Source organism: Miscanthus floridulus, chromosome 18, assembly GCF_019320115.1.
Source record: "Miscanthus floridulus cultivar M001 chromosome 18, ASM1932011v1, whole genome shotgun sequence".
In the NCBI taxonomy this organism is placed as follows: Eukaryota; Viridiplantae; Streptophyta; class Magnoliopsida; order Poales; family Poaceae; genus Miscanthus; species Miscanthus floridulus.
In genome coordinates, this window is record NC_089597.1 from 91505934 (window position 1) to 91524443 (window position 18510).

At 43.1% G+C, this 18510-nt stretch overlaps 2 protein-coding genes across 3 annotated transcripts; both read left to right on the top strand.

Moving 5' to 3' along the window:
- The first annotated feature begins 4560 nt into the window (after positions 1-4560).
- LOC136520645 (plant UBX domain-containing protein 4-like) lies at positions 4561-10244 on the top strand. 2 transcript variants are annotated; one of them, XM_066514224.1, is made up of 4 exons: positions 4561-5225; positions 8163-8451; positions 9467-9562; positions 9649-10244. In XM_066514224.1, the coding sequence occupies exons 1-4, from the start codon at positions 4645-4647 to the stop codon at positions 10006-10008; spliced, it is 1326 nt and encodes a 441-aa protein (XP_066370321.1). In that variant the 5' UTR covers positions 4561-4644; the 3' UTR covers positions 10009-10244. The 2 variants fall into 2 exon arrangements, with proteins under 2 accessions (XP_066370321.1, XP_066370322.1); XM_066514225.1 differs by having other exon boundaries at positions 9652-10244.
- A 1820-nt stretch (positions 10245-12064) lies between these two features.
- Positions 12065-18310, top strand: LOC136521498 (protein STRUBBELIG-RECEPTOR FAMILY 8-like). Its single transcript, XM_066515249.1, has 16 exons — positions 12065-12618; positions 12749-12881; positions 13596-13667; positions 13748-13813; positions 13886-13957; positions 14049-14120; positions 14868-14939; positions 15015-15080; positions 15177-15242; positions 15331-15635; positions 15951-16210; positions 16501-16772; positions 16872-17007; positions 17129-17268; positions 17416-17572; positions 17822-18310. The coding sequence occupies exons 1-16, from the start codon at positions 12528-12530 to the stop codon at positions 17963-17965; spliced, it is 2124 nt and encodes a 707-aa protein (XP_066371346.1). The 5' UTR covers positions 12065-12527; the 3' UTR covers positions 17966-18310.
- The last annotated feature ends 200 nt before the right edge of the window (positions 18311-18510 follow it).

Genomic DNA, 18510 nt, shown 5'->3' on the forward strand with positions numbered 1-18510 from the left:
CAGAGCGAGGAAGACTACCAGCCTCGAGGAAGCGACGTGTCTGGATAGCACCTGTGGTGGGTGGCCCACAATCTGCAGTTCGTGATGGGCTGATGACCACCGTACTTCTGGTCCGACGAGAGAAAAAAGGCGTGTTTAGCTAGCTACTTCTCTTCGTTTGTGTTTAGTTATCAATAATTTTTTATTGTAGCAAATTTAATTATCTATTTTTTTTCTAAAAAAAAATTAGATACTTTCATGTATATAACATTAATGAAGTATGTTCAATAAAGAATCATATATTTGAAAACTTGATGTATTTAAAAATCTTTTGTAGAAAAAGCGTATGATTAAAATTGCTATGGTAAAAATTTGGTGACAAGTAAACGAAAACGGAGGTAGTACACGCTGATGCCACGGTTCCACTACTACAGACGTGGATTTGCATATGGTGTAGCGTGCGGGCCACGTAGCCGGGGCGCCAGTACGTGGCAGCGGCTTCAAGCCGAGATGGCCCATGAACCATGCAGGTCACTGGGTGGATTAGGATCACAATCACAACATGGAAGGTGTCTGGGCATACGGGTCCAAAACAATTCCTGCTGTGCACGGGGCCATGCATGTGCGGCGCCGTGGACACGTGGTCTGGTGCACCGGTAGAGAAACAATTTTTGATCCGCTTCGAAATTTAGCTTTTGTTTCGGTATTTTTCGTGTTCAGGACTAGAGAAACATTTAGTCTCGGTTGGTAGACCAACCGGGACTAAAGGTTAACTTTTACTTTTGGTTGGTCCCTTCAACCGGGAGTAAAAGTCTACTCCTGGCTGGAGGCTCCGTCTAGAACTAGAAATGAACTTTTAGTTCTGGTTGCCGTCTCCAATCGAGACTAAAGGTAAAAAAAAAAGGCTAACTTAGCCGGACGGCCTGCAATAGTGGGTGCGTGTCCCGAAGCATAGCTGACACTACTGGCGTGAGCTGTGAAGACCAGAAGGGCGGTGCTTGGTGCTAGCGACAGGTATGGCGGAGGACTAGATGCGAACCCCATGCTCTTTGCTGCAAATTAAATGCATGCATCGAGACAAGGATGGATCAGCCATATGTATCTGACGATGTAGCTCAACTACTAGGGCCTTATTTAGATGCCATCCAAATTTCAAGTTTTTTCACTCTTTATCATATCAATTTTTAGCTATTTACATGGAGTATTAAATATAGGTAAAAAATAACTAATTATATAGTTTAGTTGGAAATCACGAGATGAATCTTTTGAGCCTAGTTGGTCCACGATTGGACAATATTTACCAAATAAAACGAAAGTGATACTATTCATCGAGTTTACTTTTTTTTACAAAGTGAACGAGGCCTAGCTAGTATAGTTACCGTACCGAGGTAGTCAGCGATGTTGTAGCCATTGCTGAATCGTCCCGTACCGAGGTACATCTGCACTAAGATCTTTAGTTCCGACTGTTATTACGAACCGAGACTAAAGATAATATCCGGCTGTTATTTGCGGTAGACTTTTGCTACAGTGAATCTTTAGTCTCGGTTGGAGCTACCAATTAGGACTAATGCAGCCTCGATGGGCCGGCTCGACCTGAAGCCCACACATACGAGCATATACCAGAATGGAGCGTCCTAGTATGCAATATGCTGGAATTGCTGGCCAGTCCCACCTATTAGCACCACCTCGCTTGCTCAGAAGAGTGAAAGCTAACTTAAAAGCTTAGCTCTCGAGCCATGCAGCACGACCTTACTTGAATAGAACAGATCGTACCGCTGCATCCTTGACTAAAGGTCCTTCATACTTTAATTTATACAAAATGTTTGAACATTATAAATGTGTAGAATACGTATATTCTAGCAGCGTAGAATGCGTATTCAAAAACCAAAACGAATCATCAATTGAAAAAAAGAAAAAGAAAATAGAAAAAAAAGAAAACCTTTAATCCGGTAGCAGCGTAGAATGCGTATTCGAAAACCAAAACGAATTGAATTGAAAATAGAAACAAAAAGAAAAGAAAAAGAAAATAGAACAAAAAAAGAAAATAGAAATAGAAACAAAAAAAATCTTTAGTCCCGGTTGGTCGGCCCACGTGGCTAGGTCAGGAGGCCTCTTTAACTTCGGTTGGTATTATCAACCAGGACTAAAGGTGGATCTTTAGTTCCGGACGAGAAACCAGGACTAAAGGGGGTGCTCTATAGTCCCGGATTAGTCCCGGATTCGTGCTCCCTGTTGAAAAACCAGGACTGAAAGGGTTTCTCAACCGGAAGTACAGCTTATTTCTGTACTAGTGGTGCGTACTGGCATGCAAGTCAATAATAATTTAATAAAGACGCAGATATTACCGTATACTTTCACAGATTCAACTCATGTAGATTCAATTACTATATGTATATACTTCGAGTATATGCACTTCATATACAATTCTACGTGCATAGAATATATAGACCAGCTCGATGGCCAGCACAAACAATCTGGAAGACGTGTTTCATAACTCGTGGAGAATGCTAATTTAATCTACATCACGTGTCGCGTAGGACCGTGATTAGTACATATATACCGCATAGAGTGTTTGGTATTGTCGTAGATTTGCCTGCTTGACAGCGATGGTGCATGCTGATGTAGTTCATATCGGCAACAGGTAGAGGTAGCAGATCCGTTCCGCTAACAACATCGGAGATATCGACGTCATTGAAGTAGTCGGCGTGAGATGTCGGCACAAGCGTCAGCGTCGAAGATCGGCGACAGCTTCAACGACGATGTCGACGTATAGCTTGTCGTGCTGATAATGTGTTATAAAACATGTCGTCAATGGTTAAGACCTTTCCCTCTCCGCCTCTCATGGTCACCACAACATATAAAAGTAGAAGAACAAATAGACATAAGATAGGGAGACTATTCTTTATTCATCTAATTATTGGTGATTAAAACATAGAGCTCCCACATATATATAATTTTGTCAAAACCTAAAAATTTAATAAGAGCTCACATATAAACGAACTAAGATTAGAATTCTACTTCTCATTTCCTGCTAAGCATATGTTTTACAACAAGTATACCGTTTTGTTCGTAAGAGATTGTTCCAGTAAGTACAGCCAAATGGTCTCTCGATGGTGTCATGGGTCCCCTCAAAAAAAGAGATGGTGTCAAGGGCTGTACTTTTTCATTTTCAAACTCATGGGCTGGGTGCCCACAGTGGTAACTAGAGTTATAGGTTCGTAAGGGACTGTTCCAATAAGTACCACCCCTCAATGGTGTCATGGGCTTTACCTTTTCTTTTTTCAAGCTCATGGGCCGTAGCCCATCAGCTCCAGCCCAGAATTGCAAAACTATTTCGCTCGAAAGCCTGCATTTTGCTATGGAAAAAGTCCATTTTACCTCCCCAACTATCCTTAAAGTCTAGTTTTTCTCCCTGAACTACAAAACCGGATAAATCATCTCGCTCAACTTTTAAAACCATTCATTTTACCTTCTGCCCCAGTTACAAGTGGTTTTCAAAGGCGGTTTTATCTTTTTCTTTTTTATTTATTTCGGCTAAATTTTTTAAAAATCATAGTAAATCACAATAAAATCATAAAATGAAAAATATGATTTTCTTAGACTCCACATGAGTAGATCTACACAGTGAATATATAATATATTATGCTTTAGCATAAACTTTTTACTGTATCTTTAGATCTATATTTTTCTGTAATTAATCCAAAGCTGCAGTTTATATGGTCCAATTGTGGTGAAAGTTTTATGGTGGGCTAATTATCATATGATTGAACTGTAGTAAAAATTTCATGTTCATTGGATCATGGATAACTGAGTTATAGATTTATTTAGTTTTATGCTTGTTAAATAGTTTAAAAATAGTTAAAAGTGTGTAAAAATAGAAACGAATATAAAAATTTTACTATAGTTAAAGCATACAATAATTATACCACCATAAAAATTTCACCATAATTTCACCATAGAAACTGCAGTTATGAATTAATTAAAAAAAGCATAGATCTAAAGCTACAACAAAAACCTTGTACTAAAGCATACTATATTATATGTTTATTGTATAGATTTACTCATGTCGAGTCCAGTGGTGGAGCTAGAGGAAATTTAAGGGGGTGCGCTAGCCTTGTGGGTGCATAGATTTTTACGATATGGGTGCGTATATGGTGGAAAATTGAACATAATCACTGTTTTTCCTGATTTTTCGTGGGTGCAGGCGCACCCCTTGCCATGAACATACATCCGCCCATGGGAGTCCAGGAAAATTGGATTTTCTATTTTATAATTTTTCTATAATTTATTATGATTTTTAAAATATTCAGCTAAAATAAATAAAAAAGAAAAAGACAGAACCGTCTTCGAAAACCACCTATAATCGGGTCTCGGAGGTAAAATGAATAGTTTTAAAAGTTGAGGGAGCTGATTTACTGGATTTTCGTGTTTAGTGAAGAAAACTAAAGTTTAAGGATAGTTTAAGAGATAAAATGAACTTTTTCCTATTGCGCACAACCAGCCCTTTCGCACGCCACGGCCTAAGGCCCACGGCCCGGACGGAGACGGTCAAAATAAAAGGGCACCAAAAAATGGAAAAAGGAAAAAAACGAGACGGCCAAGCCCCAACCCCAAACCCCGGCCCCAGCCGCCATACCATCTCGACACGCGGCCGCCGCAGACGAGATGCCCGCCGGGGACGCAGGGCGCGCGCCGACGGCAGCGGCCGCGCAATCGCTGGTGGAGTCCTTCTGCGGCGTGACCTCTGCGACCCCCCAGGAGGCGGCCTTCTACCTCGAGAGCCACAACTGGGCCCTGGAATCCGCCGTCCGCTCCTACTACGACTCCGTGGACGGCGAACCCGACGCCGGCGCCGCCGATCCAGTGCCCCCGCCACCAGCTGCACCAGCCGGGGGTGGGGAGGACACCGAGGATGAGGATTACGTGGTCGGCGGCGGGTGCGACGGGGACGAGGATGATGAGGACTACGTCGATGGCGACGACGGCGACGATGAGGACGCCGCGCTCGCCGCTGAGGCCGTGGCGGAAGAGGAGAGGAGGAGGCCTGTGAAGAGGCAGAAGAGAAGCCACGACACGCGGGGTGGGAGCGGCAGCAGGGCCAGGGCGGGTGGTGCGAGTGCGCGGGGGAATGTGAGGACGCTCTCCGATCTCGGTGGTGGCAAGGGAACTGCGGGGTCCGACGAGAACTCCGAAGACGACGATGAATGGGCACCACCGCCCGAGTACTTCACTGGCGGCGAGACAAGGTGATCTATAATCTCTAATCTCTAGGGTTGGGATAGTTGTTTTCTTCCCAACTAGATCGAGATACTCATCTCTAGGGTTTTAGATTGTCTTGTTTAAGTTCAAAATGGGTTTCTGGTGGGATGATGCTATAATTAAATGTGCTTTCTGTTGGGATGATGCTATAATTAAATGTGCTTGAAGTAGGGAAGCCTTCGTGTTTCTGATTAATCCCCATTTGCTGCATTTAAATTTGACTCATACTCTGCTCAATGGAGGTGTTTTGATCTCTAGTTCCTGTAGATTGTTTGATTTGTTCTTCATCTCTAGTTCCTCTAGATTGCTTGATTTGTTCTTCAACATTAATAACGCTAGCCATTAGCCACAAATAAACAATGCAGACCATGTTGCAGCACTTTTGATAATGATGCAATGACCTTCCATAGACTAGGAGTTTATGTTATTATGATAAGGTGCTAGACATTATGCTTGGTAGTGTTATGGAGGGCTATGTGTTGGTTTTGACTTTTCAAGTTTATAATCATGAGAAAAGAGGTCCAAAACTTGGGTATCTAGCCTGTATCTAACAATATGTCAAATTTTAGAGTTGCTTAGGCTTTCTATGCAGCAATCAGAAGCCACTGGTTTACCCTAGCTAGAAAAAACTAAGAGTAAATTATTTGTGAAGGGTAACATTTCGCAAAATTTGATGGGAACACATAGCAGGATCTCATTATTCTTAGCAGTAGACTTGAGTTCTGAAATCATTCGCGTGTTTGGAACGCAGGAATCAAAAACACGGGAATAGGAAAAAACGCAGGAATTGGGTGAGTGTGTAGTGGTAAAACATAGGAAAGGAAAAATGCGGGAAATAACTAGAAGGGGTGTTTGGAACGCAGGAATCCATAACACAGGAAAAACGCAGGAAGTAACATTATTTTTTGTTTCTCTTCTCTTGCTGTCTCGGTCTTCGTGAATCCATTGGTTTGGACTGGATGTTTTGTTTCCCGTGAAATGAATGGAGGTAGGAAACTTTCCTTTGTTTTACTGTTGAAGTTTCCTTCATTCCAAACAGCATTTCTAGAAACCTTTCCAAAGGAATGGATTCCTATGAATTTCCTATGAAATTCCTTTGATCCAAACAAGGCCTCAAGTGAGGGGTCAGAGGCTAGATTAGCACCCTGCTTCACCTGGAAGCAAAGGAGACCAGGGTTTGAACTGAACTCCAGCTGGCCGTCCCACAACTCTATCAAGGGTGCGACCAGCTGAACTCGAGGCCAACTGAAATAGAATTTCTTGTCCTTATTCTTGACATCTAACCTCCGTTTAGCATTGGGGTGGATTATGATAATCTTGTTTGATACAGCTGCTTTTAGATATTTAAGACTTGTGTTCCTTTTAATCTAGGTTGCAAATGAAGATATCAATGTGTATTAGATTACCCAAATTGACCCCAGTGAGGACCAAAAATTGTATGATTATAGAACTTACCCTAATATAATTGTCTGAACTTACTTTTGGACTTTCCAACAACAACAAAGTCTGTCAGTCCCAAGCAAGTTGGGGTAGGCTAGAGTTGAAACCCACCAAGAACCCCTAGTCATGTACAGTACAGGGCAGCTACTGCAATGATGTCCATAGTATGATATGTTCATGAAATCCTGGTAGTTTAGGTACTAAGTAGTTAAGAATGATAACATGCTTTGGATCTTTAAAATGCATGCCTTCATTGTTGTAAAAGAGTTAGGTGATAGGCGAGTGGCAGGGCACCACCTGCAGCCTGACAAGTGTTTAGGTGGGCTAGGGCTTGGCAGAAATTAGCTCCCACGAAGAGGATGCCATGTGGCGCATAAGTGGGTCTATTAAATGACTTGTTAACGGATTAAAGCGATGGTCTGAACCAAACCCCTGGAAACTTTTAGGATGACGACTAGTTACTGATGAAAGCAGGTTGAATTGGTGAGTCCTGCCAACAGTGTAGCATCTTGGTTGGCAATCTATTTTATGTGTTGCTGGTCAGTTATCAGGTTTAGGCATAGTTGATGTCTTTCTGGTTGTACTTGTTTATATTTAACTCCTTAGTTTGGATCTTTTCTCCATTATCATATTAAAGCAAGAACCACATTTGAATTTTGAATGCTGATGGGTTCTTGGTTGCACTGCAATCAGCCATTTTTGTGGGATCTATTTGAGACGTGGAATTCAGCATTCTGCAATTAATTTATTAAAAATTGCATGTTGGGTGCTTGCCTCAGCTAAACAGGAGGAAGTTGGAATAGTCCTAGTTCTGTTGTAAGATAGTAACAACTTGTCAACCCCCACCCCTGACACTGTTACATTTTTTTTTTCTTTTGTTCAACTGTTTCCATATCATATCATGTCTTTTCTGAGAAAGATAAGTTCTATTCTTATCAACAGCATTACAACACCATTGAAGTTGGCAGGATCTCGTCTTTGCTTGCCACTTCTTGCATCGTTAAACTAACCAGGATTCCAGTTCTGACTTGCCTCATTGATTTGTACACTGTACAAATTTGGAAGCTGTAATGTAGAATCTTGTAGATGAAAGAGTGCAAGCATTGTCTGGTGGTGTTTGTTTTATCATGTACTGACTTTTTAGTCACAGTTTTTTTTACTTTAATGAAGGGCGGGCCTGGTGCAAACGGTAGAGTCTTACCGCCTGTGACCGGAAGGTCCCGGGTTCAAGTCGCGGTCTCCTCGCATTGCATGGGCGAGGGTAAGGCTTGCCACTGACACCCTTCCCCAGACCCCGCACAGAGCGGGAGCTCTCTGCACTGGGTACGCCCTTTTTTTTTCTTTTTACTTTAATGTATATTGGCATGGGATCCATTCTTTTGATTCTTACACAAATTATATAGCAATGGTCAGTAATTTAATCATATGCTGTGCACCCTTGATATACCGGTAGTCATCTATATTTTATGTTCTTTTGTCTTCAGTGGAATGGTTGTTAGAGATCGATCAAAACGTAAAAACAACACGGATGAGGTATTCAAGCAAGCTAAAAGGAAGGGGGCTAAGCAAGGTCCGTATGAGGCTCGCCGGCGATCTAGTTCGATGAACTTTACTGGGACTGGCAGACTTCTGACAGGTGAAACTATAGAGTGTGATGCACCACAGCCACCAGAAGAAATTGTCCATAACATCTACTTCTGGAGGAATGGCTTCACAGTAAACGATGGCCCACTTAGAAGTTTCGATGATCCAGCAAATGCATCCTTTTTAAAGGTAAAGAACTCTGTTCTATGGTACCGCGCCTATCACATTTCTGCTTTACTATGCCTAATTTTATGTGAGGCACCACCACCTTTTCTTCAAACATATATATAGCTTGTTCACCCTTATTTTCAATCCAGAATGGTACTTCTAGTTAATGTTTTTGTCCTGTTGGCACATAGCCCAGTACAGTACGATGTGTCTCAGACTTTATATTGAACAATATATTTCTGAGTAATTAATGAGTTAGAAGAATCAAGGGATCATATGGAACCGTATTTTCTTTTCACTTGGAACAAGTATTATTACTTCTCTGCTGGTTTTCATCATAATGGTTTGCAACTGTTTTGTTTTTAGACTGGTCCCCTAATAATAATTATATGAATGGGGCAGGAGCTATTTGGTAGGTGAGAGGGAAACTTTTAATAGCCCCACAGGGGTGGGGTGGGGGGGGGGGGGGGGGCAGATTGTTTCTGTTTGAGAAATCTGTTTCTCAGCGAAGTCTTATTCACGCCTGAATTGGTATCTGGTCAGGAAATGATAACTCAACCTAATTTAAAAATGGAAGTAACACTTTGACCTATATTTGTCAAGTTTTATGAACCAGCCAATTCAGGCATAGGCCAAGGGATTAAGCAAATGCTTATTCTTATTGAGTTATATATACTTAAGCACTTACCTCATATATGAAGGTTCCACCAGGTATTCAAAGTGGAGCGGAAGAAGGCCATGATATTTTTTTTACTTAAAATTGCTTAAATCGTGTTGTAAACTCGGGGCCTTGTGGCTCTGTACTAGACATAAAAGCCTTAAGTTGTAGACAGAAGGTAAGGTGTAGATGAAAGGTGGATAATGTAGGTTTCAACATCAATAATATTTTTTTGGGTACATTGTCGTTTACTGTCTTTTATGGTGTCTTCTTGTATACTTGTTATCTATCTCCTTCGGTCTGTTGTTTTTCTTAGCTCTTGTTTAGTTTGTGGCACTGCATGTTAGTTTCTTTATTCCCTCATATTCTTTTTACTAGAGCATCAAGGATTCTGTCTGCCCAACTGAGCTTGAGCCGGCTGATGTGAAATCTAAGGTGAATGTGAATCTTGTCCGGAAGGAAGAAGAATTTACTGTAAGTATGATTAGCTCGAAATGTGCACTTGCTTCAATTGTTCAAGCATCTAACCTTAACGGTATCTATCACTGCCTTGGTAACAGGAGCCAGTCAAGCGTGCTGCTCCTTTTGAAGGGGAACGAAGAACCCTCATGGAACCTTCTGATAATAATACTTCCAGTGCTGCTGCTTCCAGTAGTGTCACTGCTCCTCGGGCAATCACAGTGGACGATTCTTTGCCATCAACCTCCCTCCAAATCAGGTTCGCAGACGGCAGTCGCTTGGTTGCCCGTTTCAACACAAGCCACACGATTAGCGACGTGCGGGCATTTATCGACGCGACAAGGCCAGAAGCCAGCGATTACACGCTGCAGGCCGGGTTCCCCCCAAAGCCGCTTGAGGACGCGACCAAGACCATCGAGGAAGCCGGCGTGACCAACTCGGTGATCATTCAGTCGGTCTAGCTCGGCAGAACAGGTGCCGACCCTATTCCATCAAACACGCTAGGCATCTGAAGCTATCACCTCCCTCCCTTGCTTTGCTGTTCCTTCATTTTGTTTCTCATCAAACCTGGCTTTTAACCTTCTATATGGCTTCGTCATCCAGTAGCTACTTCTGGTATTGGGAGTGTAAAACAGTGAGATCTGGGTGTCCCCGTCTTATATTCATCTAAAGCATATAGTACAGTACGTATTACTTAGCCTGCTTGTCTCCTTCAGCGTTTGGTGGGTTAAAGTGCCCCTCTTGTTCTTATCTCATCCCCCCTGGTTGGTAGAATGTCGGCACTTGTGGACAACGTTGGTTGCACCAGATGGCCAATTCATTCCCTATTGCGGTTACTGATGTCCGGACGATTGCGATCTGCGAGGTGAGTTCTTTGTCCAGCTTTCATATGCTAACAAGTTATATGTCGTTGGCATTCCTTTCTTGGTTCTGCATAATGGGTCTGGTCGATGGCTAGTCTTTTCCAACGTTAAATAACTGCACATTCATGTGCTACATTTGGTTGGCCATGATTTGCGCTCCCATTCTAGTTGCGCGTTGCTATCTGGTGAACTGAACGGTGAAAACCCCAGCGCCCATTCCGGCATTCCGTCCCGTCTATCCTTCCGTTTTCGTGCATTTCCTTTCCTTTCGTAGTCCAGTAGTTGGCGACGTGGCTTTTCAAGCAGCAACGGTAGAGTGCGTCTCAGAGTGATCGTCGCCCGTCAAGTAGGTGAGCGGTGAGCCTCGTCCGCTCCGCTCCGCTGCACCAGTTGTCCAGCCCTCAGGCCCCCGCTGCAAAGAACCCAATGATTCGCGCGTCGTCGTCCCACATCACTATGGAGTGTGGACTACTAGACTGTGTGGTCACTGGTCAGGCAGGCATCATGGTCATGGCGTCCCATCCGGAATCCTGGATCGCGGCTTGAGCCTTGTCGCTTGATGATGCGTTGGCCGCCGAGCGATTCCTCCCCTTTCCGTACGTGCCCAAGGCCGCGCGCGACACCCGGCCGCCCATGATGTGAGACTTTGGAGACCGCCGAGCGCCGACAAAACAGACGCGCGGACGGAATGAATGAGTTCAGCTCTAAAACTGCCTGCTAGCGCACCGAATCGAGAGTAAACGACGCCGGAACGCGAGGGAACGCCACATGCCGTGGCTGGCCGCGCACCCGTCTGGATCAGCGTGGCCGATCGCGGGAGCGAACTGGGGGAATGGGCGAATGAATGGCCGCGGGCAGCTGGCTCATTACACGGGCACAATTTCGTTTTGACTTGTTTGGCTGATTTGGTGTGAGAGAAAAATATTATTCGTTGACTGAAAAAGAACGACTTATAAACTAAACAAGCACAAACGAACTGTCTTGGGCAGCAGGCTCCTTGTCCTTGGGAGGGGGCCCTACCTGTCACGGGCAGCAGGGCCACCGCGCAGGTGGCCACAGGCCACCCAAGTCACGGGCGCTCGATTACCTTGCTTAAGTGGTGAGCTGATTGGTGCACCGGGATTAAGCGTCGGCGTCAGATTTCCCTCGGCACATGCCATGTCTAGGTGGACGTGCACGAGGCTTTGCCACCACTTGCTGCTATGATTCCAACTTTCGACGCGCTAGTTAGTAGCAGAGCCTGGTATAAAACAGACTGATGGAATCGAGTTTGTATTATGCAGGAGTACTCCGTAGAAGGGAGTACTCAAGTGCAGTACCAACATGTTCCACAAGGTGAGGTGGAGTCAAACTCATCTGGATCTTTTAGACAGCAACTAGACGTTTGAACGTACACTACCTGTACTGCTAGCCAGGATTAACTGCGTTCGCCTGTTCGTTCGTTCGTATCACCTATCCGCTGCCTGAGAAGACGAAGAGGTGTCGGTTTGTCTTTGCCCCCCATGATGAACATGAACCAACCTTTTGGGGGTGCTGGAGCCTACTAGAGCGGACCCAGCATGCTTGACTAATGGTTTTTCTGATGTTCCACCCAACGAATAATCAATAATCCGGCACCCGTCATTCCGATCGCCCACTTTTTCGAGTTGTTTAGAGCTCGCCATCGTCCGTCCTCAGCAGCAGCGCATCCATGCACGAGCAGCGATGCGAGACCCCGGTCGCACTCCACATTTGGTAGTAGTGACAATCACGCCATCCGTCCTCTCCATTCTCTTCCCTTCTCCCAGCTGCATTTACATACATCCGCCCGGAACCCACGCTGTACCCACACCACACACACACACACTGCGGCCAGCAGCACAGCAGAGAGAGAGAGAGAGGAATTAAGCTTTGCCGACACCACACTGCATTCCCTCGGCTGCCTGAAGCAAGCAAGCGACCGCTTCTTCCCAGGCCGCGCGCGTGTGTCTGAGCTGTCACTGATGGATGGATGATAGATAAAGCTGTGGAGCAGGGGGAGGGGGAGGTGCTGCCCATGGTGAGCATCGCCTTGGCCGTGTAGAGGAGCACTGCAGCCGGAAGAGATTTTTCAGATAGAGCGATAGTAGGCAGGCAGGATGAAGTCAAGAACTGCGACGCCGGCGGCCGGCCTCCTCCTCCTCGTCGCGCTTGTGGCGGTGGCGGAAGCCGACACCGACGCCGGCGATGGTAATGCAGTTTTAGCAAGACCGCACCGCCTTACCCGGGCTCGGCGTTCTTGGTTTCCTGAAATGTGTTTCAGCAGCTAAGCTATGCCTGTGTGAAGTGTGATCGGTGCTCTGGTTGTTCTTGCATGCAGTTGCGGCGTTGGGGAATCTCTACAGCTCCTGGAACAGCCCGGCGCAGCTCACCGGATGGTCCGCCAGCGGCGGCGACCCCTGCGGCGCCGCGTGGACGGGTGTCTCCTGCTCGGGCTCCGCCGTCACCTCAATGTATGTAGAAGAGATTCTCAGTTTCTCACGCACCAAATCTAGACTTTCTAGCGATGAAAACGACAATATATTCAGTCTGTCACATTGAGCCGTGATTCTAGGAAACGTCGGTGTTTACTCTTTTCTTCCCCCCACTTCACTCCGGCTCCTTAAAAAAAGGGGGCACAGAAAGTCTCTGATGAATTATCTGAACCTTTTTTCTCATGCTGCTTGCTGAAAAGTTTGTTAGTGGTGCCTAGCATTCACAAGTACATCCATCCACTGCTGCTGCTGCCCTGCTTTTCCACCAAAAAAATGGGTCACCACTGCTGTTATGGCCAAACGCATATTATAAAAACGATCAGCACACTGTACTGGTCCTGGAGATAATATATAGATATAACGCACTGCTTTTTCATGCTTGCTATGATGAGAGATATGGTCATACATTGTGTTGTTATGCTCCGGTAAGAGAGTAAATGTTGTTCCGCATAATTTTGTAACTGAAATTCATAGTTTTTTTAACCAAAATTGCCCTTGACAGTATCTTGACATATGTGTTGTTATTTGTTAAGCTATTCAAATCTGGTTTAGTATACAGATAAAGTTTGCAGAGTAGAAATATTTCCTTCAAAATGCATGTGGACCTTATCATTTTCATTTTTCTGTTTACAATCACGGCTATATGAATTTACCTGTTAACTGAAGTATTCTGTCTCTTCCCACGCTTTGCAGCAAGCTTTCTGGTATGGAGCTGAATGGTACTCTTGGTTATCAATTGTCAAGTCTACAGGCTCTGAAAACAATGTAGGAGCTAACACTTGATTATAGTTGTTCAGTTTTCGTGTCCTTTTCGTAATTTATATCTTCGGTTTCTAAACTTGCAGGGACTTAAGCAACAACTACTTGCATGATGCAATTCCTTACCAGTTGCCATCAAACCTTACCTATCTGTAATGCCTCCCAACCTGTACATGTTTATTCATGCTATTTGATTCTTGAAATTTGATTCAAAACGAACGCAGGAATTTGGCAAAAAATAACTTCTCGGGTAATCTTCCGTACTCTATATCCAACTTGGTTTCACTGGAGTACCTGTAAGTTGCTGTCCGTTGCAAAGATGTAATTCGTTCTGTGATGATGTTTTTAGTTAACACAATCTAAACTGCAATGAACCACTGTGTGCAGCAATCTCAGCCACAACTCGTTATTTCAGGAAATTGGTGAACTATTTGGAAGCTTCAATTCACTTTCAGAACTGTAAGGCCTACTGAGCCGTTTGTTTTCGTATGCAAACTTGACTTGAATATTGTGTGGTCGAAATTATTAATCATGCACATACTATTTCAGTATTGAATGTCCTCTTCATTAGAAAATAAGTGTAATTTTGAGCACAAAAACAATATTCAAAATATAACATTGCCACCAATAAAATTGTAACATACTTCTTTTAATCACAAATGTAAGCCCATCTACGTCTGTCTTAAGTTAAAAATAAAAGACTCCGACTAACAATATTATCTGAAATGAAAATTTATTTATATTATAGAACGAACACGCCTGAACGCTTATTTCAGTAAGAGGAGAACCATATTATAAAACTAGTTTTTATAATGAATCTAGTAATGACAATCTTGTGTTGTAAATCTATATAAATTTTTGGATAATTGATGGTCAAAGTCAAACTAGTTTGACTTAGGACAAAGCTAGATGGAATTCTATTTCCAATCATAGGAGGTATCTGTTGAATCTATAAAAAGAGTTTTTTCAAGAAAATTTACTGATATCATTTTCATGTGGACAATCTAACAATCATATAGACATTATCACATTATTGGTGAAAATTAAAATAGTTTGATGCATGGATCCTAGGGTGACTTATTTTGACTGGAAGGAGTATCCATTTTCAAGTGAGGATGATGATAATTTTATTAGTGTTAATACAATATAAGATTAGCTGCTCTTAAACCCTATGAATTCATCTTATGCTAATTAAAATCCTTACAGAGACGTATCTTTCAACAACCTGACGGGGAATCTTCCTTTCTCAATGGGCTCTCTGTCAAAACTTTCTAGCCTGTAAGTATTCAGATCTTCCCCCATTTGTATTTCTGTTTCATGGTTCTAATTGGTTTCTTCTTGCCTGCTATGCAGTTATATGCAAAATAATCAACTATCAGGCACAGTTGATGTCCTCAGCAACATAAGCCTTTCAACACTGTAAGTAGCTTCCCACATATTGATATGACTGCTAATTTTCCTTTCATGAAGTTTTATCTGATAATTTGTTATGTATTATGATCAACCTTCAAACAGAAATATTGCAAACAACAATTTCAGCGGCATGATACCTCAAGGATTCAGCTCAATTGCAAATTTAATGTATGCACAAGTATGCTTTACTTTTGTCTTTTGTATTTTAATCATCAAGTACATACATGCTGATGTGTTGGTGCAATTGCAACCACAGAGTTGGAGGAAACTCATTTGTCAATATGCCTGCCTCCCCACCACCAACTCTGAAGCCACATGATCAGCCAAACGATCCTCAAGGACCTATTAGTGCTCCAACTATCCCAGAGACTCCAATTGATCAAGACGACAAGAAGATGCAAACAGGTCCTCTTATAGGCATAGCGGTTGGCTCAATAGCTGCTGCCTCATGTGTTCTTTTCGTGTTGGTGTTCTGCCTTCACAATGCACGAAAAAGAAATGATGATGCAAGCAGTGAACCAAAAGATATTGTGGGTTCTCTTGCAGTAAACATAGAAAGAGGTATGGTCCTATTTCTTTCTGCACTGTAGTGTTCTACTACCGTACCAGCATTTATTATCAGCTAGTGATTCATAATTCATCAGATCAGAATTGTGATATGCTCTGAATCGGGAACACTAAAAATAAATTACTAAAACCACAGGATCTAGTAATTTAGTGAGGTAAGCAAAATGGATCAGCAGCTCACGATTTTGCTGTTGTCATAATTTTTAATAAGAAAAGAGTAAAAATAAAACAGCTAAGGTAGGTCTGGCTTGAATTGGTAAATTGTTGCTGCTCCATATTTTTACATTTCTTGGTGTTTCGTTGCTGCAGCATCTAATAGGGAAGTCCTGAACAACAACCATGAAAATGCTGTGGTAGCAACTTCAGATCTCCAACCTGCTGGAAAGATGACTCCGGACAGAGTGCATGGTACAAATGGTTCTACTGCCAAAAAGCCAAAGGTTCCTGTGACAGTGAAATCATATACAGTTGCTGCTCTCCAAGTTGCTACGAATAGCTTCTGTCAAGACACTCTCCTTGGCGAGGGTTCACTTGGTCGTGTTTACAAGGCTGATTTTCCTAATGGGAAGGTAATAGGATATTTGAATATTTGACCTAATTGAAAATTTTGAGCTGTGCCATTTGTATCCCATGTTCCTTATATCTGATACAATGGTGAAACTCTATGACTTGGTCAGGTTTAGTTTCCATATTTGACTGTTTAGATCATTTTTACCTTTTTATTGCATTATCAACAACACACAGTCAAATATATATAAAAAATAATGTTGACATAGCATTGCTTATGTCAATTAATTATTAGTTTGTTTTGTTTCGTTATGATTCTGAAACTAAATCTTGCCTGTAAATGTGATGGCAGGTACTTGCCGTGAAGAAGATAGACAGTGCTTCTCTGTCTCTGTATGAAGAAGATAATTTTCTCGAGGTTGTCTCGAACATTTCTCGGCTCAGACACCCAAACATTGTGCCCCTTACAGGCTATTGTGTTGAGCATGGACAAAGGCTTCTTGTGTATGAGTACATTGGAAACGGAACACTACATGATATACTGCACTTCTCTGATGGGATGAGCAAGAAACTCACATGGAACACCCGCATAAGGATAGCGCTAGGCACCGCTCGCGCTTTAGAGTATGTTATGTTATTCAAGAAAATCTGATATTTTCATTCCATGAGAAGGCTATGTTATTCTGGTATTCATTATACTACATGTAACATCTAATTTTCTAGGTACCTGCATGAGGTGTGCCTGCCACCTGTGGTACATAGGATCTTCAAGTCATCTAACATCCTGCTTGATGAAGAGTACAGTCCACATCTGTCTGACTGTGGGCTTGCTGCTCTGTCACCGAATCCTGAGAGAGAGGTAAACAATGTAGCACTATCTGTCAATGGTAATTCTTTCCGAAGCGTTATCTTCAGCTTTTTTTTTTTCTAGCTGCTACTTGGGCTAAGAAGATATTGCTATGTTATGCCGGTATGCCCAGGTTTCCGCTGAAGTGGTTGGCTCTTTTGGATATAGCGCCCCTGAGTTCGCCATGTCAGGAATATACACTGCAAAGAGCGATGTGTACAGTTTTGGAGTAGTGATGCTAGAGCTGTTGACAGGCCGTAAACCACTAGACAGGTAATATGCCTGCCATTTCTGATCTTGTCATTTGAAGTATTTTTTTAAAGAAATGCCATTTGTAGTATTAGTGAGTGAAACTGGTAGACCAAGCTGACAATTCATTCTGATCTTGTTGCGATTTGGATAACTGTATGTGCCTTCCAGCTCCAGGGAGAGGTCAGAACAGTCTCTTGTCAGATGGGCAACCCCGCAGCTCCACGACATCGATCTACTTGCCAAGATGGCTGATCCGGCACTGGATGGGCTGTACCCTGCCAAGTCCCTCTCCCGTTTCGCCGACATAATCGCGATCTGCGTCCAGGTACATTGTTTATCGTTGGTGCTGCGTAAAGTCCATCTCTCTCTCCTTTGTTAAAGCCTTGTATGTTCTTGCACTGCATCACCAGTTTCCGGTTTTAATTGAAATAATAATCATTGTTAGCGACCACCGAGTCCAGTCGTCGAACAACATCAAGTCAGTCATAAAATAGTTTTTGGCTGGCATGTGAGCTAAACCCCTCTCTTTCAGAGGTGGACTAAGATTGGGATGCTGTGTGGCCAATTTTTGCAGTCGGAGCCGGAGTTCCGCCCGCCAATGTCGGAGGTGGTGCAGCAGCTGGTGCGGCTGATGCAGAGGGCGAGCATCATACGGCGGCATTCGGACGATCTGGGCTACTCGTACAGGGTCCCCGACCGCGAAGCCGACGTCCTCTGAAGTTGGTTCAGCTACACTGCGTGTATACTACAAAAGCGCTGCACGGTTTATATATTTAAACAAAAGAAAAGCAGATTGGGGCTGAGGCAGCACCTGGGTCAGGTTACTTTGGAGTTGAGTGCTGCTGGATCCTTGCACGTTTTTATTCTGTCCTCTGTTAGTCTAGTCGCCTGTAAATGACTCTTTTTTTTTGGCGACTACCTGTAAATGACATTTGAGTGACATGGATAGCGTTTGGAGTGTACCGGGACTTTTCGTGAGCTGTGAGTGTCATGTATAGTTGTGGGCTCTTGCAAGTGGCAGATATATAAGCCTTGTTTAGATCATCTTCAAATTCTAAGTTTTTTCACTTTCTCTCCATCACATCAATTTTTAACCGCTTGCATGAAGCATTAAATATAAGTAAAAAAAATAACTAATTGCACAGTTTAGTTCGAAATCATGAGATGAATCTTTTGAGCTTAGTTGGTCCATGATTGGACAATATTTACTAAATAAGACGAAAGTGCTACTATTCATCAGTTTGAAATTTTTTGCAATCTAAA